Genomic DNA, 25,723 nt, shown 5'->3' with positions numbered 1-25,723 from the left:
TTGTGCCGACCTTACTTTCATCAAAAACTAAACAAATAAAGTTCGTTAGCATTTTATCAAAAATAATAATGTTTCGGTTAGTCGGTGTAATTATAAACGCAAGTACCGTCATACGATCAGTATCTGCGAAACATAAAACCAATTCCATCGCTTTGCACCAGAGGATTGTGGGTATTGAGGTTTGGCGTCACGTTTTTTAGATCCAGCATGGCAGCGAAACAGAAAAGGTTTGTTAATATTTTCTGTATTATGCTATGAATACAGTGAGATTCATCCTGTATTTTATGTTGATGTTGAAAGTTAAAGCCTGGCCAATTAGTCGTGAAAGTCATTCTAACTCTTTACGGCTTTATGTTAGTAACTAAAGTGCTAGCATAAAGTGGTCATGCTAACTCGAATACGACTGCTGTATTCTAAGTGTGGTTTCTCTTCATGAAAAATATTAATAATAATAATAATAATAAATAATAATAATAATAATAATAAAAGGTTCCTGAGTGTTTTAGGGTGATATTTGCATCTCACTGACAAGTGAACCGCTAAACAACAAAATGCTTACAAGTGAACTTAAAAACTGTAGAACAGTTAGACCACACACATTTTGATCGACTTGCTTCTTATGGATTGTTTTCTTTCTTGTAGGAAATTAGAAGACTTGAGTGTGGATGAGTTCCTGCTGACAGGCTTTGAATCTGACGAAGAGACTCCCAAACAGAATGGGCTCAAGAAAAAGACAGATCAGAACTCTCCAAGCCCTAAGAAGTGAGTCCTTATATTTAGAGACCTTTAGGGGTTGAAAAAGAATCTTAAATGTGGGCACTCTCTGATACGGGTATACAAACGTGCAGCCTTTTCCAGTGTAAAATGTCTGGATATTGTATTCTATTCTATTCTATTGGGGTCATATCCATTTACTTTTCAGACTCACCAACTGACTTCACACCCCTTTAGCTATGGTACTATTCTGCTATATGTGCTACCTGGCCTAACCAAAGCCAAAGTCCTAACCCGATTGAGATGCTTTGGCAGGGGTGTAACCCCCCCCAATAAAATTATGAATTATCTTGCATAATAGTTGCATTTTTAGTCATCTGGTAATTGACACCGATTTATTTATTTAGACAGAGATCTTGACCCCCCCCCCAATGTTCAGCACAAAGTTACGCCGATGTGCTTTGGCGTGACCTTAAGTGCCTGGTAGCATTTCTTGCTGCCAAGGGTGGCACAACGAGTTATTAGGTTTAGGGGGCAATTACTTATTCACATAGACCCAGGTAGGCCTGGAAAGCTTTTAGCCTTTAAAAAAATGAAATTATCATTTAAAAACTGCATTTTGTGTTTACTTGGGTTATCTTTGTCTAGCATTTTTTTTGCTGATCTGAAACTTGTAAGTGCAACAAATATGCAAAAAAAAAGAGAAAGAAATCAGGAAGGAACACTTCAAATGATCTTTTGTGTATGATGTACTGTTAGAAATGTGCAAATGCAAGAAAATGTCTCAAAGCTCTGTAACTCGTTTTGTACATACTCTGTATTTGTAGAGATCAAAAGTCTAAAGGTAAGGCCTCTCAGCACAAGGAGCAGCTGTCCAGATTAAAGAGCAAAGATCCCGAGTTCTTCAAGTTTCTGCAGGACAACGACCAGGCGCTTTTGAATTTTGACGACACTGACAGCTCAGACGATGAAGACGAGAGAGGGTACCACAAACTACCATCTAAACTGGAGGTAAGAGGGATGCTTACTTTCTGGTGTGAGTTCTTTTGGAAATTAGCAGATTCTCATGCTGCCGTTTTACGTGTTTGTAGGAGGCCAGCTCTGGGGATGAAGAAGATGATGACGATGAATATGCTGCAAAAAGTTCAAAGAAAGCCAAGAAGGGAGCAGATACTATCAAAGTCACAGACAAAATGATAGATGACTGGAAAGCGGCCATGAAGAAAGAACCCACAGCTCATCTCTTCAGAGAAGTCACGCAGGCCTTCAAGGCTGCTGTCGCCACAACGAAGGGTGAAGAAGGCGGTGAATGCCGCTACAAAGTAGCTGACAGCTCAGGTGGGTCCTCATATCTGTATTCATATATATATATATATGGGTATATAACAGTTTAATTTGAAATTAAAACACCAGTCACACAGGCCAGTCAGCAACCATTTACCATCCAACAGTCACAAAGGAAAAATGTGTGTTCTCCAACGAGTAAGCAAGTGATTGTTGAAAGCACCATTCATGCAGTCCTAGAGAGGGGGGTCAGTGACCCCTGGCAACCATTGATTGCTATGTGAAAGTGTTAATTCTGTGACTGGTCGGTGAGTAGTTGGTCTTAAATAGCCCTTTTCCATTAGCACCTCCTTGGATCAGATCGACTTGGTTTTTAGAGTTTTTGATTATGTGGTAGTACCTGGTACCACGTACTTTTGTAGTACCTACTCAGCCGGGGTTTCAAGCGATCTGAAAATGTGACGACAACAGACTGCATCCCACTGGTTGGCTAGTCATTGGTCATGAGAGCATCTCCTTCATTAAAATCAAAACAGCCAGTTTTGAAACCAGGCAACAAGGAAAAACAGTGGTCCCCAAGTCTGATAAAAAGCCATACACCGAGCAGCAGATACCATCGCTGTAACGTCCACGGGACATTTGGACCCACTGCTATCACGACCTTATACACAATAGATAGGACGACTGGGAAAATGAGTGGATCCAAGTATGTACTGATGGAAAAGGCTAAAAGAGGTATACAGTGATGCAATGGAGACAGTTCAGCATCTTCCATACAAACTGCTGTCGACTGCTGTGATCTGCTTGCAACCGGCAACCAATCACCAACCAGTAAGGGAATACCTAGCGAATTTAATAATTTAACAATAATTTGTTGTCAGCCCTTAATGACTTGTCACACGCTGTTGCAAGCATTCATGCTTTAGTGTGATATTTTACTCATTAATTAGCTTGTAGTTGTGTCCCTACAGTTGTTTATGCAGTGCCAGCCGCAATAGAAATATATAAAATGCCTGGACTTGTTGTTATTGTTGTCAGGTGGGGTTTTATTTTATTTTTGTTTTTGTTTTTTGGTGGGGGGGGGCACTTTTGTTTTTCACTTTTTTGTACATTCTTTCGTCTCCATTCTGATACTTCTGGGAATCTACAGTTAGAAATTTGCTGACATCTCTGAGTCCTCATGTTGAGGTGGTGATTTTTATTCACTGACTGATAAATTAAAAAACGTGTAGGCAACAAATTAAAAAAAAATGTGGTAAATGCACAGGAGGAATTGAGAGTACCAAACAGGCCAATCACAGTAGCAGTTATAGTTGTAGTTACAAATGTAACTGCAAATGTACAGTTACATTTGCACATCAGGTTACATTGTAGTGTTTCAGAGGGTTTATGTTACGATGTATCTAAAGCGCAGATTTAATGTTAATTTAAACATTGATCTATTTAAAGCCGTTTTAAGCACTCTGTAGGAAGCTCATAAGATTCACAAACACCAAAAAATGAGTAAGGTTAAACACCTGCTGCCCATTTTGATGCCCAATATACATTTAGTACCATAAACGGGACAGGAAACAAGTTTGATTGGCCTTAAGGATACACACCATGTGTTTTGGGGCTGAAACAATAAATTTAACTTGGTTGTTTGCAATCAAATAAAGGTTTTTGTTGTTATTCCAAACAGCCATGTATTTTGTGAATACATTGTAAAGCAGACATTTTCCCCCTTGAATGAACGTCACCCAAAACATCAACTCACGATCTGGTTACCCCACACAGAAGCTAGAAATGTTATTTATGTTAACCCGCCACGGTTTAACAATACACATTATATAAATAAAAGAAATGCAGCTTATTTAGACACAAACATGCCAATCTCTGTCACAGAGAAGAAACTGAAAACACAGTTTATCAGTTACAAAAGTCCTCTGGCAGTTCTCGGATCTTTTCTTTAAAGATTGATTGTTTCTAGAATTGTCTTATTGTGATGACATAAGCACATTTATATTCAGTCCTTGTGCTATTTATGAAAGATGCAACACTTAAGCATGCATGATGTTCTTTTTCTGTCTGCAGTGTTCAATGCTTTGGTCCTGTTCTGCATCAAAGATATCCACGGAGCTCTGCAGAGGATGCTTAACCTGAAGCCAGATAAAGACCAAAAAAAGTACAAAATCCACAATATTCACACTCGTCTCATTTCTCATCGATTGTCTCGGTGTAGCTGAGAAGAGGGGAGAAAAAACCCTGTTTACTCATTTCTTTGTTTGTTTTGCGGTTTGTTCGCAGGTCAGTGCTTCCTTCGTCTAGTCCGAGATGGCAAAAGAATCAGATGGACATAAAGATGTATCTCAGTGGAGTGGTTCAGGTTTGCTCTTTACTTCGTGTGTCTCTTTGTTTTTCACCACTTAGATTTCATGCCTATGTTTTCCTGTGAGGCAGAAATACAGAATACAGGGATTCATTTTTGTGAAGCAGAGTAAGTTCTGAATATCTGCTTTGAGATCATTTCTTGTTCTGTTGTTTCCCACCTGCAGCTGTTATCCAGCCTAACGGAGGCTACGGTCATCTGCGCGGTCCTGAAGCACACAAACCAGCTCGTACCGTATTACCTGTGTCTACCCAAACAGTGTCGCCACCTGATTAAGGTGAAACCTGCACCGTAGCTGGATGACATGGAGTAAAATATGTCAGTATTTATTGACGAATGATGCCTTAATGTGTCTTTGTTGTTGTTTCCTTTTCCTGTTTCTGACTCTAGCAACTAATGAAGCAGTGGAGCACGGGGGAAGAGACGAGTCGGGTTCTTGCCTTCCTGGCCCTCAATAAAATCTGCCGCCAGAAACAGGAAACGTACCTCAACCCTATTCTCAAGGTGAGCTTCAGGAATTGAGGTGTTCACAGCAAACCTGGATCTTTACTGAGGCAAAAGGGGGGGGAAAAAGCAAATCCAGCCTGGGCAGCCATTTTTTTTTTCTTAAGAATAATTGTCTTCCTCTTTGCAGCAAATGTACATTTCTTATGTACAAAACTGCAAGTTCACGTCTCCCAACGTGCTGCCCATGATCAACTTCATGCAGAGAACTCTGACAGAGATGTATGCCCTGGACACGCAGGTCACTTACCAGCAGGCCTTCATCTATATCCGACAGCTGGCCATTCACCTCAGAAACGCCATGACCATGAAGAAGAAGGTTGTTTGTTTTGTTTTGGCTTCTTTTTGCTGTTTGTGCTCACATAAAACAGTATTTATAGAGACTGACTAGTATACATCTGAGTCATTTAGGGCTTCAATTTAAGGATCGTTTTTGTAATTATATAAAATTCAAATATATATTTGCTTTAGAAACGTTCATGGACATGATGATTGGAGCTTAGTCCAGTTTACAAAAGTGATTTAAAGCTGACTGAGCAACCACACACAGTGACACAGAGCTATTCTCTGATATATGGATGCTCACTCTCATTCACATTTGACCCCCCTTTTTTTTTTTCTTTAATAGGAAACGTATCAATCAGTTTATAACTGGCAGTATATTCACTGTCTGTTCCTGTGGTGTCGGGTCCTGAGCACACTGCACCCCAGTGAGGTACTGCAGCCTCTGATCTATCCACTCTGCCAAGTCATAATTGGCACCATCAAGTAAGTATACATAAATATGTTAAGAAAAAAAAGCTTTTAAAAGATTAAAAACTCAACCCCAGAGTCTGATGTATAAATAAAGCCACGACTTGGCCTCAAATACACACTAAACAGCCACTTATATTATATCATACACTTATGTTACACCTCGGTAGCACCTCCATTTGCTTTCAGAACTAGCTTAATGGAAACGTTCCTGCTTTGGTCCATATTGACATGATGACATCACACAGTTGCTGCCAATTTGTTGGGTGTAAATCCATGATGTCACTTTCTCGTTCCACCACATCCCAAAGATGCTGTGTTGGATTGAAATCTGGTGAACGTTTGGGTACATCGTCATGTTCGAGGAACCAGTTTGAGATCTGAGCTTTGTGACATGGTGCGTTGTCTTGCTGGAAGCGCCCATCAGAAGATGGGTACACTCTGAGATGGATGTGATTCAGTATTCAAGTAGAAGTGGCGTTTAAATGATGCTCAGTTGGTACTGAGGGGCCCAAAGTGAGCCAAGAAAATATCCAGCACTAGCCTGAACTGTTGATTGAAGGCAGGGTTGATCCAAGCTTTCATGTAGTTTACACCAGATTCTGACCTTAACATCTGAATGTTGCAGCAGAAACTGAGACTCCTCGGACCAGGAAATATTTTTTAATTTTTTGTCAGTCTGTGTGAATTGTAGCCTCAGCTTCCTGTTGGGATGGGAGTGGTCTTCAGAGATGCACTTCTGCATACCTTGGCTATAATGACTTACTGTGATTTGACTTACTGTTGTCTTCCTTAAAGCATTCAAGCTCCTCTGATCCTTGAAAGCAGCAAGTGATTTCTGCCCACAGAGATGCCTCGCGTAGGATATTTTCTTTTTTTGGGAACGTTCTCTGTAAACCTTAGAATGATTGCGCAGGAATATCGCAGTAGATTAACAGTTTCTGAAATACTCAGGCTGGTCTGTCAGAAGGCACGTATATGCCTTTGGGTTGGCTGATTAGATCTTTGCATGAACAGGTTTACCTAATGAGATGAACCATTGTTTGTACTCCTCCAATCTGCATTTTTTTAAAGATATTTTTGGTTCCTTCACCCAAAATTTTTGTAACTCATAAAGTGTTGCTTTCAAAATCGTGACAGAGATTTTTTTTGTTTTTTTTTTTGTACATGTTGCCAACAGCAGGTGGAGACATTGATCACTGCTTTCTCTTTCAGACTGGTTCCCACAGCGAGATATTACCCTCTGAGGATGCACTGTTGCAGAGCGCTCACTCTGCTGTCTGGCAGCACCAACACGTTTGTGCCCGTTCTGCCTTTCCTCTTGGAGGTAAGGCTTCACGTCATCTCCAGTAACCACCGTGCAGATCTAACAGCGTATCAGTGAGGGGTCAGGTTTCCAGTGGCCCGAGTCTCTCGCACCGACACACAACTTGAGGCCCTCAGATAGTTTGAGATAATCTACAATAAACAGCCTGTTGGCTGACTTTGGTGAAATGGAAACAATGAAAAGGTAGAAGTGATGAAATGTTCCGTCGGTGGTTTGCTGCGGAAAAACATCAGTGGCATACGAAATGCACTTTGGTCTCAACGGCCACAACTGTAGGAGCTCAGGAGGAAACATTCAAAGGGTAGAGCTGTGAGAGACACCTTTGTTATCAGACCAATCACGGGTCACCAACTGACAACATTTTGTCTGGATCAGGTGCTAGTCACGTGACCGCGTAGTGTGCCTTTGTGCGCAAGTTTTTATGCACGCTGTGCGGCTTTGTTGTGGTTTGCTGGAGGAGAGACATGTGCTGGCGACTGGCTCGGCCCGCTGGGAGTGGTCAGCACATGTCTGTATGTGTTTGTGTGTGCATGCAGCAGTTTGACCGAAGCGATAAAGACACGGTTGTGGTTTACACTCTGGTCCTAACATGCTGTGCAGACCACATCCTCTCTGCCTATGGCCCACTCCCCACTTCTCTCCCCGTCATACACACAGATACACTCCGACCCCCGCCTCCCTCGCTCCATCTAACCCCCAACAGCAAGCTGTGTTTATTTGTGACGCACAATGCTTCCTGTGTTTTTTCTCCTTTACTGTTCCCCTTGTTAAAGTCAGGCTGAGGTACGCTGCTACTGTTTTAATTAGAGCAGCAAAAGCAGCCCCTTCCTCCTGTGTGTCTGTGCCTGTGTGTGTGTTCTCGTATCTCCGAGGGGGGTGTATGATTTGGAGCTTCCTGCTTGTGTAGCTGTGTGTATGCGTGTGCATGCGTGTGTGAGAGAGAGAGAGGGAGAGAGAGTGCACCAGGGTTGGCCCATGCCTTCCCACTTCCCCTGGCTCCCCCGCAGACCGCCACCACATCCTATGTTTGTACAGACAGCACCGGCCAGGAGCGTTGCTCTGCTTCGCACACAGCGAGCATTAACGACCACACACACACACACACACATACATACACACACACACACAAACGCACATGCACAGAGATACAGGGAGTCAGAAATAGCTTGATACACAAATACAAGACAGAAATTCACTTGCGCACTGTGGGCAGATGTGAAAGCTAAAGCTTGTAGACAAATAGCCCACACGTTGGCTAGAATGTACTTTCACAGACTAAGATAGAAATGTGTCATCTCAGTAACACTGCAGTATTTAAAATGAGCTGCGCTGACTGATAATTGTCAAAACACTTTCAGCATCCCGCAGAATAAATGTTTTCTTTAGCTGTGTTGTCTTTGAAGAATAGCAAGTCGAATGCGGATTTACTCAAGATAGAGACGGTCGCGACTTTTATTAACGTGCAGAAGCAGTTCCAAATATCAACCTACAGTCAGGAGATAAAGTTTCCACTGGACTTGAAAAGCTAAGCACACCGTACCATTCAGTTGCTTGTAGAACCACTTTTAACTTGAAGCAATTGTTTTCTTTATGACTTTCTCTTAAGGTCCTGCCACTGCATTTCAGTTTGGTTGAGGTCTGGACTTTTACTTGACCTTTGCAGCACCATCGTTTTCTTTTTAGGCATTCTGCTGTAGATCTGCTGCAGTGCTTGGGATGATTGTCACGTTAAATTACCCAGTTTCAGTCAGCTGTCAGACAGATGGCCTCACATTTGACTCGAGCATTTGGTTCACAGTGGGGGTTCATGTTTGACTCAATGACTGCAAAGTCCTGTGGCTGCAAAACAACCCAGATCATCACTCCTCCACTACCGTGCATGACAGTTAGTCTGAAGTGTTTGAGCTGATATGCTGGATTTCTTTTTCTTTTTCATACATGGCACTGGGCATCATTGCAGCCAAACATCTTCACTTTGGTCTCATCTGTCCAAAGCACATTGTTCCAGAAATCTTGTGGTTTGTTCAAATGCAGCTTTGCAAACTTAAGCCGTGCTGCCATGTTCTTTTAAGAGAGAAGACACCACCTCTTGTCAACAAGCACCACACTTGTTCAGTCTTTTTCTATCTGTACTGTCATTAAATTTGACATTTAACATGCTAACTATGGCCTGCAGAACATTGCACGGTCTGATCCTGGGGTGACTTTACTGGAACATCCAGTCCTGGGAAGATTGGCAACGGTCTTGTTTTTCACTTAACAGTAGAATGATGGACTTCACAATGGCCTGATAACACATCCCAGTTTGATGGGCAGCAACAATTGCTTCTCTAAGATCACTGTTGATGTCTTTTATTCTTGGGATTATGTTAACACACGTCTGAATGCTGCGGACCAGCGAAGCTTCTGCTTTTAGAGAGGTGCTCACACTCGCTGATGATCAATAATTCAAGTGCATTTGATTAGCAGCACCTGGCTGCTACTTACCCTCTTAAGTCCTATGCAAGCAGTAACTGTGGGCTTGGTTTCTCACAGATAAAACAGATTTATTAGCTACTTGGTTTAATTAATAGTGATGTTAATTATGAAATTTGTAGGCCCAACCTGCATTATTGATTCCTTCATTAAGGGATGTGTCTGGATTGGATAGTTGAGAAAACAGGTGGATGTTACTCATACCAAAATCTGCATCCTTTTTAAAAAATGCAAACAAAAAGAATCACAGACTCATTAAAAAGACCATGTTTTATATTTGAGATGGTATGCACTGCACTGTTGTATGAGTAATGTAGGTCAGAGTTTACTGTTTGTCTCCTCTTACAGATCTTCCAGCAAGTTGATTTCAACAAGAAACCCGGACGAATAAGTAAGAAGCCCATCAACTTTGCAGTCATCCTGAAGCTTAACAAGGTCAACCTAATCGAGAAAGCCTACAAGGTAAGTGTTACTGTGACCGCTGGTGTTAAGAGTGTTAGACCAGGTACTTCTTTATAGCTGGTATACAGCAGTTCCTGCTGATTCTGCCTTTAGTGTGCTGAGATGGCGCAGCTCATGGAGTCTTAGTTATTTTAGTGCTACTCTGTGACAGAGTGCGTGTGGATTGAGGACAGCGCTGAAAGTCAGAGCTCTCAGACTGACCCTGAGTCGCCTCGCTCAGTGCTGCAGCCAAGAGGATTGCAGCTCTGTGGGATTATCCCCCGCACTCCGCTCGCTAGGACTGTTCTCACCGCTGTCACCCGGGCAACTGCCGTGAACCCCCGTCTCGTAAACACACAGCAGACCTGACCAAACAAACAGATCTCTCAGTCTCACCTCTCAGTCCACACAGGCTTCAGATGTTTTATTTCACAGAAAGGCAGCTTAACGTCTAGCCCTGTAGATGGCATCTTTACGTATTCAGCTTTTACTAGAGGCTGAATAATAATAACTAGTATTATTATTATTATTATTATTATTATTATTATTATTATTATTATTATTATTATTATTATGGTATAAAGTAGGTCCTCATTTGCCCTGAACCTTTAATAGGTTTAGGTGCTACATGGAACTCTGAGTAACACAAATGGTAATCTCAGGTTGCTTTTCTGTGGTTTCCCATTTGTTTTTAGTCTATGTTGATAGAGAATATAGCTGTTATGAAGTGCTAAAGTTTGTACACTGTTACCGTCACATAGTGGCTCTGTGGTGTAGCGGTTAACAAAGTTAGCATTATGTGCAAAAAGATTGCCGGTTCAAGACCAAGAGGAGAACCAAATCCTGCCTCAGGGGTCAAGCTAGTGTACTGGTACCCAGTGCCTTTCCCAGTCTTTGCTGGGATGTAGATGCAGCTGCTGGCTGCTCTTCAGCCTTCAAGCTGTTGATGCTACAATGTAATTATTTTCAGTGCGTTTGGTTTTCCTGGGGCGGCATCTCGGCTAGTCATGTTACTTTTTGGTATATTACCTAAATGGTAACCATTTGATCTCCTATTTATAAGCCGGAGGTGACTTCATGTCTCAGTGACACCGACATCCACAGCTGTGATGGATCTGTGTGCTAGCACTATACATTGCAAACAGAGTATATTGATTAGCACAACATTGTGATAAGGTACTGGGCAGTAATTGCATTTTGCTTGCTTATTGTTGCCAGTGTAGACTTGTGCAGTTTGTCGTTCATATAGAGTCCTTTCTGCTTTTCAGTGAAAGTACAGTCACATCAGCTCACACTGTTTGAGTGATTTAGTGAGTTCATGCTAAGCGAGATGTGATTGGTTTGGAGACTTATTTTAAGTTAGCCCCGACCAATAAGCAGGAATTACATTGTCTGTCCCAGAAATGCCAATATCCATGAAAACAAACACTGCATATTAGAAGTTCAACATTAAATCTTCCCAAAATAGATCTGGATAGAGACACGGATCAATTAAAACAGCTTGTAATGCATTATTGATTCTTGGTTAGTAAACATTTAAATGTTAATACCAGGCTGGGAAAAGCTATTGCCATGATTAATTTGTAGCCAGTAAGATGCTTCTATAGATCCACTCGTGTTAGTTGCACATGAAATAGGAAAATGATGTCATTTTGTAAATTTTGAACATTGTTTGTAATCGTTGCTGTCCTGTTGTGTTTTAGGATGGGATGATTGACCAGCTGTACGACCTGATACTAGATTACTTCCACACTCAGGCCAGCTCCATCGGGTTCCCTGAGCTCGCCCTGCCCACCATCATTCAGGTGAGGCATACTTCAAAGCGATCTTAAAGCGGACAAGAATTTATTTTATTTTATTTTTTTTAAACTTAGCAATTGTCTAAAAAAGATTAATTATTCCCAAAGTTTTTCACCCCAATATATGATTCAGGATCTGCTGAACTGAATCAGCTTCCTTTAGGGGAAACAATAATCAACCTTTGTGCTTGTTCTTACCTTCTCATGCACCTCCTCCATGTCCCTGCAGCTGAAAGCGTTCCTGAAGGAATGCAAAGTGGCCAATTACTCCAAGCCGGTGCGCCAGCTGTTGGAGAAGATACAGGAGAACAGCAGCCACATCACAGGACGGAGACAGAAGGCCACATTTGGAGTGGCCGATGCCACCGCTGTGGTGAGTGGGTCTGGTTTGTGCGATGACTGTTTGGCCCTTCTGTTCGCTGGCATTAAGCTTTTGCAAACCTTTAACTTAGAAAACAAGTTGCAAATACAGAGCAATGTTCTTCCATTGATCCACATAATAAGGTCAAATAAATAATATGTTGAAAATGGCACTAAATAGGTTTAAATTTTAAAACTACTAAAGGCTAACTAAACATAAAGGTCATCAACAAAATGCAACATGGGCAACAGAAAAAAAAACATTTTACTGTAATTTTTGCTTCCAAGCTAGACTTGATTTCATTTTAAAAGCAGTCTTGAGCAACAGTTCTCCAGACTTTATGCACATCTTTTCAAATGTTTCTTTGGACATCCTTTGCTGAACCACTTAATATTGATCCATGAATCATTCAAGCATGAAAAGGCATGTAACTCAATGCCTTTTGTTGTGTTAGCCAGTGTTGTGTCTACACATGACTCATCTACATGTAACATACCGTTTGCCACTTTGCTACTAGTAGCCTGTCACAAAAACAGTTCCCATTTCTTTAGTCGAATCTATAAATAACTGCCAAAGATAACAGTTTGACAGGCATAAAATACTATATTTGCACCAACAAGGTGATTTCCCAAAGAGGTATTAGATTAAAAAAATTGGCATTCCTTGAAATGGTGTACTGTGTGTTGAGGGCAAACAGTATCTGAAAGTCATGTCCTGGAAAAATATGGGAAAACATCCTGCAAACACCTGACACGGGACGTGAGAGATGTATTTGACTCCTTAGCTGATCCGTACTGTTCCCTGAAGCCTCATCACACACTGTCTCAGTGGAAGGCTGGTTGTCAAAAAGCTGTTCTTATGGAAGGGAAACATAAAGAAAAGGCCAAATTACACAAGAACTAGACTGAAAATCAGTAGCAGCACATATGATGGAGCGATAGATCCAAATTTGAAATTTTCAAATCAACATCAAGGACGTCTGGAGAGAGGTACAACAGTGAGTATTTACAGTCATCTGAAAATAAATTACAGCCGTTATGGATAATAATTATTGGTTCGTGTAACTATATGTTTAACAATCATATTCCAGTATTTCTAATAAGAGCACCAGAGAAATCCCGTTGCAGGGAAAAATAGCTTTTTACTTTGGGATAGTTTCCAGTTGAGCTACGTGCTGCAGGCCATCTAACAACTGACCATCTAACGCCACAGGCAGAAGCTGGTAATGGAGAACACCTCTCTATATAAACCTTAAACTCAGCTAAGAATGACCCTGTGCTTACTCCAAGGTGTAGACCCCAGGAGGTCTCAAAGGGCCAGTTATACACAGATGCAGTTACCTGTAGTCCTTCACTGAGTTACTGTCTGTGTCCTCTCCTAAATGGGAATAAAGGCCAGTTTTCAACCTGATGAACTGTATCTCCCATATTCATTATGGACAGTTTTTTTTTTAAATAGACTCATTAATAGCTATAAGGTTTGAACTGAGGGTGGTGCCTGATGCAGGTCCTTGGCTGTGTAAACAGAGGGACGGTAACAATTGCAGTGCAGCCTTTTCTTTCTTTACTCCAGTAAAGGTTCAAAAGGGAAAACGTAAGCTCTGAAAAATAAGTAAGAAACTACAAATTAGGCCTTTTAAGGACATTTCTACCAGCAGTTTATTTGCAACACTATCTGAACCTCACGCTGTATTAACATAATAATGAAATTATATTAGTACATTGGAATATAAACTTTATTTTAGAATTTACCTTCACAGCTAAAAAGAGTTTTAATGGGATTTTAATGGAGGGAACTCTGAGATCAGTTACAGTAATCTTTTCTACTGAGACAGTGGATTTTTCTTTGTTTACATGTTATAGTCAGCTGACCTGATGGTGATGCTCTGAGCTTTACTGCTCTTTCTACATTTACAGAATTCAACTAGATGTAAGCAGATGCTTCACAGACTGTCTTGATTTCCATCCTCTACACTGCCAGTACCCTGTTTATACTGTCTGTATACTAGAAAGTATACAGCTGGTATAAAGGTTGAAATCAATGAATAAATCTCAGCATCATCAGCTTAAATTTAAATTCATCTCTGCTGTATGTAACCTAACACTGACAATGAGCACCACAGCCACTGTGCACCGGTCCAACACAGCGCTTTACTGTAAATTTACCACCTTACTGCAAGCTAACCTGTTTATCCTGAACTTAACTGCCAAGTATTTTCATACAAACCCTGGATAATGCAAAGTTATTATACTGAAGTATAACTTACCCCCAAAGTGTAGCGCTTCAATCAATTACATGTTTTTGCCCCTTTCATCTCTTTGTGTGCGATAAGCCCCCTTAAAGGATAAACCAATAGGATTATCTTTTATGTGTTACTGTTCCCTCCATTTAGGCTCAAATCAGTTTGATGTTTGAATCTCCCAGACTTGTCAAACTTAAAGTAACGAGCCTGTTTTGTAAACGTGAGGAGTAGAAAGTAGAAGCATCTGTGTGAAAATGTAAGAAGTAAAAGTAAAAAGTTGCCAGAGAAATAAATACCCAAGTAAAGTACAGATACCTGAAAATCCTACTTAGGTACAGTAGTACTACTTAAGTACTTTATTAGTTCCCACCTCTGCAGTCTACTTGACTCATGAAGGCCTTTTTCTATAACTCAACATGCATATCTTTGGACTTGAAATACTTATTGCAGTATTGGCTGCAATACTGGTTGTTCCACAAATCTCTGATATTGCTCTAGAACATGCAGACACAGTCTCTTTAGAGCTCTATGCAGCATCTGTAGATCACCAATGCACTACTATGCGATGACGATGGTGGATCTGCTGTAAGATTAAAGAATTTGCATCACAAAGAGCAGTGCTGGCAACATAGTGGGCTGTCCAGGGCTAACAGATGTAGTTTTTCCAGGGCAAAGAACGTTGACTTTGTTAGCTTGTAGTACTGGTGCTACAAAGGTTGCTAGTTTTGTAGCACAAGCATGAAATGTCTGTTAAAATCCCTAATAACCAAAAGCAGTGCAGTTCATACTTAAACACACTGACAGTAATGTGTAATATGAACACACAATAACTAGAAATCTTTTCAGACAAACGTGTTTGTCAGTAAAAATGCAAACACAATAACTTGGATTAGTGTGTCTGTGTGTATAACACCTAGGGGTACAAGTATACGTACTGCATGTATGTATGTGTGTATATACATATATATATATATATACATATATATATCTATGTGTGACATTTGAATGTGTCTGTATGTAACACCTCTATAATTACAGGTGTCAGGTGTGTCAAAGTGGTGGATGTCTAGGTGACATCCACAGTAACAACTTGCCCTTTCAGCTCTGTGCCCTTAAAATCATATTAACAACAAAGTAAACACCAGTACGGTAACTGAAGAACGTATTCAGGAAATATTTTCTTGATACGACACGTGAAACGCTCTCTCCCTCAGACTGCATGCTCGGGAACTTCTCTAACATTCCTCCTGGCTTACATCTCAACTTCCGTGAAAACATCAGCCAGCAATTTAGATTTGCGGCAAATGGCATAATTTTATGGAACACAGAATTGTTAGAAAAGGAGCAACTTGAAGCAAGCATTTCCCTTTTTTTATTGTATTACCTTTTTTTGTTTGTTTGTTTTCTTCTTAACATCGTCTCTTTTAAATATCTTGTTTTCCACGACGTAACGATTGTCTGGTTTACTCTTTTTCACTGCTTCTGAGCAGTGCTGACAAAAAGTTGCGCCTTAGCTTCATAATTCGGCCACGGAAAGTCCTTTTCCCACTCGCTGTTGTACTTCCAAACTTTCCCTTTATTGTCAGACGTTCCTTCAGTTCCTGCAGGTTGTTTGTTTCATCCTGATGGCTCGATTTCTCCGATTTTCTTTTAAACGTTTAAAACATCGCTCCATTTATTCAGCGAAAATACTGCTTCCAATTTCCATTAAATTCTCTGAGCCGCCTGTGCATACCGTCTACCAATGGACTGGCGACAAACACAAAGGAATTGTGGGAATTGTTGTCGCATTGATACGATAAAAATTTGTTATCACAGCAGATTACAACTACTCTGTAGCATTGTGATGTAGCATGGTTTCACAAAAAAAACAAAGTGGCTTGCAAAGCTGTCGCATTAGTGCTCCGTATGCAAAATAATTTGCTGTCTCTTTCTTTCACCATATTATTAAACACTAAATCTGGAGTTCGCCAGTCTGAAGGTGTGTCTGGGACCGCTGCAGGGTCATAGGTGCATCTGCACACTCTGATGCTTGGAAGTTTGGAAAGAAAAGCGTCTGGAGTTCTTTAAGTTTCTTGAAGACGTTTCATTCTGATTCAGAGCTGAAGAAGCTTCTTGGATGAGAGGTGAAACATCTTCAAGCTCCTTAGATTACCATGACCTGGATGACTGAGAACCTACGCAGACACGTATTGCAAGGTTTGCTGTCAGTAAAGTGAGCGCTCGCATGATTGGAAAGCTTCACAGTAACGTCTAATCACTTCATGGGACAAACATCCTCCAGCCTAGAAAGCCATGGCTGAAATGTCCAGTGTGTCAGCAGAGGCAGGGTTCAGGCGGGGGCAAGATTGCCTCTGTGTGGATGCGTTTAATTATACCCAAGGAGATTCAGAGCTTAAGTCGACTAAGTTCATGTTTGTGGTGTGTTAGCGCTTCTGCTATAACCGAAGGAGGAAAAACAAAATCACTTCTGTTTCTTATGTTCTCATGGGAAGTGGCTGCATGTCCACACCCTCAGAAATGCATCATCTTTTCTGTTATTGTGATGTTTTTATAAATGTCGTCAAAGTGACAAAAAACACATTTAAAAATTTGAAACAACCTCTGCTGCGCGTGTGTTCGTTCAGTTGCTCTTTAGTTGTGTCACCTGTACTTTTGAACAGGTGTGAACTGATGAATATTTAAGAGCGTTTAAAGATGAAATGGAAGCGGATGGTCTTCGTCTGTAATTTAGCTGATGAAACGGTGTGTGTGTGTGTGTGTGTGTGTGTGTGTGTGTGTGTGTGTGTTTACATAGTATGGCAGATGACGCGGCACGGTGCCAGCGCCTGTCGCCACGGCTCTGTGCTCAGCGGAGGCTGTCGCCATGGCATTGACTCCCTGGCACGGAGGCAGGGGTAGAGGTGTCACCGCGGGCGAAGGAGAGGGGACAGCCCTGCTGCTGTCACCGTGGAAAGGCCACGGCCCCCCTCCGGCCACCAGCCCCCCTGCTGACATGTCACCCAAACTGAGAGCTAGCCTAATTAACGACGCCCTGCACACTCTGCCATCGCTCGTCTTTCTCTCATCTGAAAATATTTAGTTTTGTTTGTCTGACCGAATTCAGAAGTAACGTTTTCTTCTCTCATCCCGTCTTCCGGTGCACACGTGTCACTCTGTCTTAATAGCGACACTGAAAATTGTGGTAAATGTGTTAGGCCAACGGGTACAAGAGGCCACGGTCTGTTCGCACTATTGGATTTGTCGGTCAGATAATGTGATTGGGCCTAATCAATATTGTCCAGAAAGACCTTTAGGGGCCGAAGAAGATCTCCTCTTTCAGGCATCTTCAACCCGTCTGTTTTCTCTGACTTTGATCACTCTCGTCTGTCTCTTTCTCCCGGTCAGCTGGAGGTGGAGGTGTAATATGAACCTGCTGAAAGGCTTGTCTAAACAGATCCTGGAAAAGAAAGGGAGAGAACCCACTTGTGTATTTATGCTTATTAGGATGGAGATTTGCATTTCCTTTCACATACACATACCTGTCCTGTCCACACCTGTGTGCATTCTCCATCTAAATATCTGTTCTCTGTCAGGCGGCTTGGGAGAAGCAGATCCAGGAGGAGGGGACCCCCCTGAGCAAATATTACAGCCAGTGGAAGAAGCTGAGAGAGAAGGAGATCCAGCTGGAGATTTCTGGCAAGGAAAGGGTAATTATCAAACCAAAGAAACCTGCCAGCAGTCGCCTTACTCAGTCATTATGAGTCACTTCTACTGTTTTTCATTCATGAATGTTCACGTTACCCAGAAGAATTACTCTGTTACATAAAAACAGTTTTGTGATCACGATTAAGGCTGTTAAAATGCAAGCGTGTGTACAAGCACTGCAGTTTGTTTTTTGTGTTTGTGTCACATAAAGATGGAGGATCTGAACCTTCCTGAGATCAAACGGAAGAAGATTGAAGAGAAGGCCAAGGACAAAAAGGAGTTCAAGGGTCTGTTCCAGTCTGACAGCGACTCCGATGAAGATGACGATGCAGGACTCAAAATCAAAGGTGAGCTAACCCCCCTCATATCTGGTTTCCCCCATTTATCTGAATCCGACCCTGCAAACGATGCAATTTGTGGACTGGTGCAGGTCATGGTGTATTTCCCAACTTGGCCTCTAGGGGGCTGCATTTTGTTACAGCAGTGTAAAAGCTTGAGAGGTGATGACAGTTCACTGTGATTTTATGTTTTTTTCCTGCCGTTATCCGTTTGTGTGACGTCTCTAAGATTTGACTACACGAAGCAGATCACCTGCAGAGCGGTTTGCCGTAAGGCTCCGAGATATAAAAGCATCCACAGAGGCCGTTTCCGTGGAAATTAAAATTAAATCCCAAATCAAACTGAAGAGAAAATCTCTCGCTTATCAGAGAGTTTGGTTCTCTCTTGCTCTCTCCGCCAAAAGGAGCCGTCAGCTCATTCATCCTTTAACACCCCCCCCCATCCCCCGTTTGTCTCTCATCCTCTGCGGGTCATCCACAGGTCAACCTCGATTTTATAGCTTTACACTCGGACACGCTCCAAACAGAAAAAAAACCCTCCACAAGGTCACTGAGGAACAGAGCAGGCGGCAGGGTTTTTATTTTTTTTTTTAATGCATCTGGTCTTCATTGTGGGGAGAGTCCCCACAAACGGATGGGCAGCTGCCGGCAAGCATCCCCTCCCCTCCCCTCCTCCCTCACCCCTCTTTCGTTCATCCTTCCTCAACCCCTCCACACTCACGAACTTGCCCTCCCCACCTCCACCCCAACAGGAAGTACAGGCTTGGATCCCAGCGGGGGTTCCTAATTCAAACCAGCCCACTGGAACAGCCAGCGGTGGCCTCTCTCCCTTTTTTTTCTCCCTCTCTCTCTCTTTTTCTGGCTCTGTAGACTCCAACCAGCTGCCCCCGCATGTCCTCGCAACACGTGCGCAGACACACACACACAGACACATCTCGATGATAGCACACAAATGCACACCCACCGCCTCGCCGTCCAGTCTCGAAGAGCCAAAAGCTTTCAGGCAGCTCACCAAAGCTCTCTGCGGTCTCACACACTCCCGGAAAGAGGGGGAGTGCGAGAAGGGGCTGATGATTAAGATTGGTGTGTGTGCGTGTGTGTATTTGTGTGTGCGTGGTGGTAATAAGTCATCCAGGTCATTTGGGGGCAACCTCAAAGGTACAACTGAAATCTGCGAGCACCATGTGAGCAACAAAGAGTGGGAGAGGGCAAGAGCGCGTTTGCGATCTTAAATTCAGATGGGAAGTACCTGATGTTTTAATAGACGTTGTTTATGTGTGTGCGTGCGTGTGTGTGTGTGTGTGCGCGCGCGTGTCATAAAGGAAACAGCTCTGTTTTCCTTCTCTCTCCCCTACGCCGTCAGCTTCTCATCACACCTCAACTTCAAAGCATGTGGACCTCAGTTGTCCCTTTGGCTAGACAACACACACACACACACACACACACACACACAGCACTCTGAGAGTAGCACACCTTAAATTTCAAAAAGAAAAAAACCCAACTTCTCTCCAACACACAAACACAGACACACACACCAACTCTGCCATTATCGTGGAAGCTGTGGAACCTGCCTGCTATCTCCATTTGCTATATTTAGGCCGTGAGCATAAGATGTCTGAAATTGCCGGTAGTAAACTGTCATGGGTGTTTGTGCACCAGCAGCAGCAGCGGCGGCGGCGCCTGTAATCGACTCTCAGTTCCATCTCAGGAGGAAATAGACACTTCCAGCTGCCTCTGATACCTGGCCCACATATCCACGTCTCCAAAGTCGTCAGACGTCAGCGATGCACCGGTGCAAACTTAGGAACGTCTGAAGAAAGTAAGACTAGACAAATTTCAGCGCGCTGTAATGTTTTTCCACTGTCTCCCCTCAGGTAAGAAGAGCAGCCGTGCGTCAGATGACGAGGATGACGATGATTTTGAAGACCTGTCTGACCTGAGCGATGATGAGGGCATAGAGGGAGAAGACTCAGGTCGGTATTCACAATTAACAGTTTTGACACATTTTAAGGTCCCAATTTGTCTGTTTTGGCTAATTTGCTGTGCAGAGGCGTCTGCGTTACCCATTTCTATCAGTGCAGGGTCAGTAATATGGAGGCTGGCTGGTACCAAGGGTAAAACTTAAAATTACTGTTTGCCTCTAGAGCAGGGATGTCAGACTCGTTTTACACTGTGGGCCACATACAGTCCACTTTAATCTTAAGTGGGCCAACCCAGTGAAACAGCACTTCCTGAAGTTTATCTGCACATTTAATCCTGGTTGTATATTAACATAAGAAGAATTGTAACAATATGTTTTTCTGCACGATATAGAAATGCTGCTGTAGCAAATGAAAGACAGACTGGAAAGTTTTTGTTCATTAACAGCAAATGTTTAGTTTTTTCACTGTGGACACAGTTTATTCATAGATATCATCTATGAATTCATTACTTTAGTGTAGTGTGGTCGTGGAAAAGCTCTTTATCAGTAAGAGAAGCTGTGAAATTTCTGTTCTTCATATTTTCCAAAACAGTCCAGCGGCCGGATTGGAGTCTTTGTCGGGCTGCGTGTGGCCCCCGGGCCTTAAGTTTGATATCCCTGCTCTAGATAATGCAAATATAGTCAAGTACAAAAAATTAAATTTTAATAAATATTTAGTTGTTTTTGTAGCAGGTTTTCAGGCATAAACTGCCACATGATGCCAGATTTGGGTCTCGACAGTCTGAACTTTTAAGTTTAAACATCTCTGGGTTCGGCTGCTGGTTCGGAGGGAAGAGCAATTTTAGAATTTAGACTAAGCATTTGCACTGAAATAGTTAAATTAATTCAGTCTCTTAAATGAATTTATTATGTATAAATGAACAGAAATGGAATTTAAGGAGCGCTACTCTAAATTTATGCTTTTCAGTTATGCATTTATCATCCGTGTGTAACTTTTGAGAAATGGTTTACATCACATTTTAACATGGTGGTCTCACAGCTGGTAGCAACTCCTGTGGCCACTCATTAGCTGAGCCTGGAGAGTAAACAACATTGTAAAAATGTGAAATATGTCAGATTAGAAGAGGTTTGTTAAAAATGCTGTTCTACTCTAACGTGTGCACATATAAACCACTCGATACCTGCGAGGTTTCTGATGTGGCTGAGCGTGAAGTTTAAGTACTTCTTGTCTATATTCCAGATGATGATGAGGAGGAAGAGGAAGGAGATAAAAAGGCTTCCAAGACTCCTCAGCCGCTGTCCTCCTCTGCTCTGATAAAGCTGGCTGAGGGAGAGGAGGATGTACTTGAAGACCTGGAACTGTCTGATGACGACTGAGGGTCTATAGGAGCGGTCAATATTTCCAGTATTTCCTCTTTGCTATTGTTGTTTTAATTTTCTGTCTCCTCATATGTACAGTACAGAGAAGTTTAATTTTATTAAACACTGAGCCTGATACAAAAAAAAAATTCCTGTGTGTCCTTGAATTATTTTTTTTTTAAGATGCTAATTGAAGCGTGTATGTGCATGTTAATGCACAAGTGCACCTGAAACGAGTAATTTGTGTACATGTGCACACCTGTAGGCACCCCCAGGCTTTGTAAGAACGGGCTATTTGGAAGGAGCTATGAGGCTGGCTGAGCCGGGCCCAGCCAGGCAGGGCCGGCCAAGAGGAGCGGGTACAGAGAGGCGGGTGTTCAGCCCCGAGGCAGCAGTGCGGTGCCAGGCTGGCAGGGTGGTGTCTGATGCTGCGCCAAGACTCTCTGCCCAGGTGGTAGAGCAGCAACACAGGCTGGTCTGTTTCCGTGCCAACTCCTCACCCACCCCCTGCCCGCACCGCTGTCTTTTCTGTCTGTCTATCGCACATGCTCAAACACGGCTGTCCTACTCCCAACTTCTCCCCCCCGCTTTTCTTCCTGGCCTTCGATGATCTTCACGCCAGAATTCACAGCTAAACCGATGGCGATTCTGACCTTTATCACGAGGCACATTTACGGCACGTATTCACCGGTGTAGGAAGGAGACAGGTGAACTACGAGACGTGGTGTGAAATCCTTAACTGCAGATCTGATTTGAGCAACTCTTGTGTGTCGTCACGTTTCCTCTGCGGTGGTTTTCAGTGAATTCTGAACCTCCTGGTGCAGAGGCCCGCCTAAAGCGAGGGGGAAGTCCCAGCAGAGTGTGAAGAGCGCACTGCTTTGAAGGAGGAAGGCGAGTGTGAGCGAGGGCTGCTCCTGGTTCTGTTGCTGTGTGCGTGTGTGGGTATATGAGGAGGGTCAGGTTTACCCCCACAGGCAGGGAGGCCTTGGCCTGCGGCTGAACCTCACACCCTGACAGCTGGTGTTGACCCGAACTGTGCCCCCCATGGGTCACCTCCCCTTTATAAAACACACACACACCCCGCCTCCTGCATGTTCTTTTTTAACGAAAGTACCACAAACACCTGAGGAGGAAAGAGCATTTCTGATATTTGAAGCAAACACGAGAGAAAGAAGAGAGGCTTTCTTTAGCATTTATTTCACCTGTGTGGTGAATAGAAAAATAGGATGAAGACAAACTTTTGAAGGGAAATCTAGAGACCATTTTTAATTTGTTTGCGTAGTAAAAAAAACCCAAAACAAAAAAAAACATAACAAATTCAAAACATTTGCATTAAGAACTTGTGCCTTTCTTTTCCCTGCAACCAAGAGAGAAAGTAAAAGTATCTTTGGAATTCCATCTTGAGGGCTAATTTTAATACATATCATCATCTGTTTTATCTACTACATTAAAAGTCCTATAAATATTTTGTCCTCATATTTATATGCTGAAGTAGCATTCGAGATTGGAGCATACGTTTTTGTTTTTTGTTTTTTTGTTTTTTTAATATTACACTTTTTTAAAAAAAGGGCAAAACAAAAACTGATGAACAAAAAGTACCACCAAAGTTCAGCAAGTCACATTTTTTTTCAGTAAAGAAAACCTTAATCGTGCAACTACATTTAACAAAAAGTAAAAGTACCACGTATGTAATCTTCAGGATATTTTCATCTTAAGCATGATTCTGTACAATTTTGCATGTTTTTCCTACCTCCCACAGTAGTCAACACAAGCGTACAATGACATAAGGGATACAAACCACAGCTGCTATTGAGGCTTCTCCATTTCTTAGCATTTTTAATCCTTTGTTTGTCAGTAAACGACAGCTCTACCTGTGTCATCTCAAATAAGAGTCCCACTGAGTGAGGCACTAAGCCTAGCATTCCCCTGTTTGACCGTTAATGCAAAAAGAAGCGCAGACACGTTGTGAAACATGGTTTCAATTCCACATATCCGGTCATCTTTGGTATCGGGACAGCGGAATGCATAGTTGCAGTGATAAGAGAGGAAGCTGGTCAGATCTAATGCTGCTCAGCATATGTTTCAACTCCAGCCTCTACAAGAAGAAGAAAAAAAACACAACCAAAAAAAAAAACAAAACACATACAGCACCACGCTGCTGTTTGGCCTCGGGGAAAGGGGCGAGGAGGAGGGGAGGGAGGGAGGGAGAAATGTCTCTTTTTTAATTCCTGGGCTTTGCAGGGTTCTGGGTGAGAGCAGTCAGAGATGCAGAGACTAGAGAAAGAGAGTGAGCGAGTGAGCAGAGCTTCCTCCAGCCCAGGAAGGAAGGAAGAGTTTCCGCTAGCGTCTGACTGTCTGACTTGCAAGAATGTCGCATTTGTGGCAGGGCTTTGCTCCATTTTTTTGGCAGGCTTGCTGTGACCAGCTGTCTCCTTTTTCTCTGTCGCTTCACGTCTCTCCCTTCCAACCCAGTTTCTTTGGATTCTGCTCGGCTACAGCCCCTGCAGAGGAACTCAGCTGATTGGTTTGTCGGATACGGTCCACACTGTCCAGTTGTCTTTTTTTTTAATTCAAGTCTGTTATTTTCCCGTAAATTTCAGCTCAAAAGGTGAAGGTGTTGAGAGGTCAGTCTGCTTCAAGTTACACTCCCCCATCCCCATTCATGAGACTAGTCTTCCCTTCTCACCCCTTCCCATACGCTCCTATGAAGGGGTTTTGGCCTCGTATCGTCCTACCACATTGCCGTTTTCCTGCTTGGGGGAGGAGCAACCTGGGGTGGGGCCGCTGTATGGGGAGGAACTGCTGCTGGTGGAAGTGGGTCGGTGTGGCACAGAGAGAGAGAGCGGCAAGGGTGTGTCAGATGGCGTAGTCAGGGGGTCCCGATCGCGCTCTGGGGGTCGCAGGGCAGCAGAAGGTGGAAACGGGAATGCCAGTGGGAATCCTGTCATGTAGAAAAGCCTGCCAACGCGGCGAGCCACCTGAGGAGACGAGAGGAGATCACATGACTGTCAGTACAGCCTGTTGAGCATCGGGTTATGGACTAATGTATACTGAATTTAGAGAGAGAAGAAGAGAGGCTGGAGAATGTGGGGCAGGCTAGTTTAAGGGAATCAGCTATACTATTCTAGCAGTTTGTCTCGGTCCTACAGACGGGAACGCACACTCAGACAAACACGGGTCCACTTGATCATACACAAACACACACACACTCTCACACACGCAGGTCTGTGAGGTGTACCTGTGAGCGGATCTTGAGTGCGGGCCCCAGCTTTAATCCCATGGTGTTGAGCAGGTGCTCCTCAGTGAGCAGTGGCAATGTCTCTCCATCAATGGCCTGCTCCCGAAACACCTGGCGGAGACACAGCCTCTTCAGCCACAGCCCCGACACACACACACACACACACACACACACACACACACACACACACACACACACACACACACACACACACACAGAAACACACACAACCCTACACATTCGCTCACACGAACACTACAGAACAGTGGGCTCTATTCCAAAATGTTTCATACTCATTTTGAGAACGCAATTGAAGTTTATCAGGAAACATTTTTGCAATATGGATGATTCAAATTGTAGAGACTGTAGTCTTTTATCATTTTAAACATCGTAATGTTGGGATTGGGATGTTTTCTATGCCATATGTATATACGGTTATCATTTATTGTGCAGAAATGACTCCAAAGGTTCATCTAAATCTCCGACTCTAAGACAGCTGAAGCCTAATTATGGTGTCTACTTTGTTCCTTATCCGTTCCCTTGGAGTCAGGACAGCAGCAAATCCCTCCCCATACACGTCTCTGACTCCAGAAATGTTCCTCTGGCCCTCTTCCACAGCATTTTGTCTCGTCTCCTTTCCATCACCCCCAACTGGTCACAGCACATGCTGCTCTTCCCTGAGCCTGGTTCTGCTGGAGGAATCTTCCTGTTAAAAGGAAGTTTTTCTTTTCCACTGTTGCCAAAGTGCTTGCTCATAGGGTGTTATTTGATTGTTGGGGTTTCTCTGGGTTATCGTAGAGTCTTTACCTTACAATATTAAGCGCCTTGAGGTGACTGTTGTTGTAATTTGGCGCTATATAAAATAAGTTGAATTGAATACCTAGTCCTAATATTTTACTAGTTTCCATTTTC

The 25,723-nt window shown here is 42.8% G+C and overlaps 2 protein-coding genes across 9 annotated transcripts in view; one reads left to right on the top strand and one right to left on the bottom strand.

Annotated features, from left to right (window-relative positions):
- The first annotated feature begins 113 nt into the window (after positions 1-113).
- On the top strand, positions 114-21,722 carry noc2l (NOC2-like nucleolar associated transcriptional repressor). Its single transcript, XM_003444808.5, has 18 exons — positions 114-227; positions 643-762; positions 1,542-1,725; positions 1,806-2,052; positions 4,072-4,162; positions 4,285-4,363; positions 4,533-4,643; positions 4,757-4,870; positions 5,001-5,189; positions 5,499-5,638; positions 6,839-6,950; positions 9,774-9,887; positions 11,570-11,671; positions 11,895-12,038; positions 17,844-17,957; positions 18,167-18,302; positions 20,168-20,266; positions 21,455-21,722. Exons 1-18 carry the CDS (start codon positions 208-210, stop codon positions 21,589-21,591), a joined length of 2,253 nt encoding a protein of 750 aa, XP_003444856.1. The 5' UTR covers positions 114-207; the 3' UTR covers positions 21,592-21,722.
- A 1,027-nt stretch (positions 21,723-22,749) lies between these two features.
- The window catches only part of samd11 (sterile alpha motif domain containing 11), an 84,714-nt gene continuing 81,740 nt past the window's right edge, over positions 22,750-25,723 (bottom strand). For 7 of the 8 annotated variants that reach the window (XM_005478191.4, XM_005478192.4, XM_005478189.4 and 4 more), the window contains 2 exons: positions 24,812-24,922; positions 22,750-24,551 (listed from right to left, as the gene is read on the bottom strand). In XM_005478191.4, the coding sequence (XP_005478248.1) occupies positions 24,276-24,551; positions 24,812-24,922 (387 nt within the window). In that variant the 3' untranslated portion in view covers positions 22,750-24,275. The remainder of the gene's footprint in view (positions 24,552-24,811; positions 24,923-25,723) is intronic. The other variant, XM_005478190.3, reaches the window with a different exon arrangement.

This window comes from Oreochromis niloticus, linkage group LG20 (assembly GCF_001858045.2).
Source record: "Oreochromis niloticus isolate F11D_XX linkage group LG20, O_niloticus_UMD_NMBU, whole genome shotgun sequence".
NCBI lineage: Eukaryota > Metazoa > Chordata > Actinopteri > Cichliformes > Cichlidae > Oreochromis > Oreochromis niloticus.
Note: the sequence above shows the minus strand (reverse complement) of the source record. Positions and strands in the feature narration are given on the sequence as shown.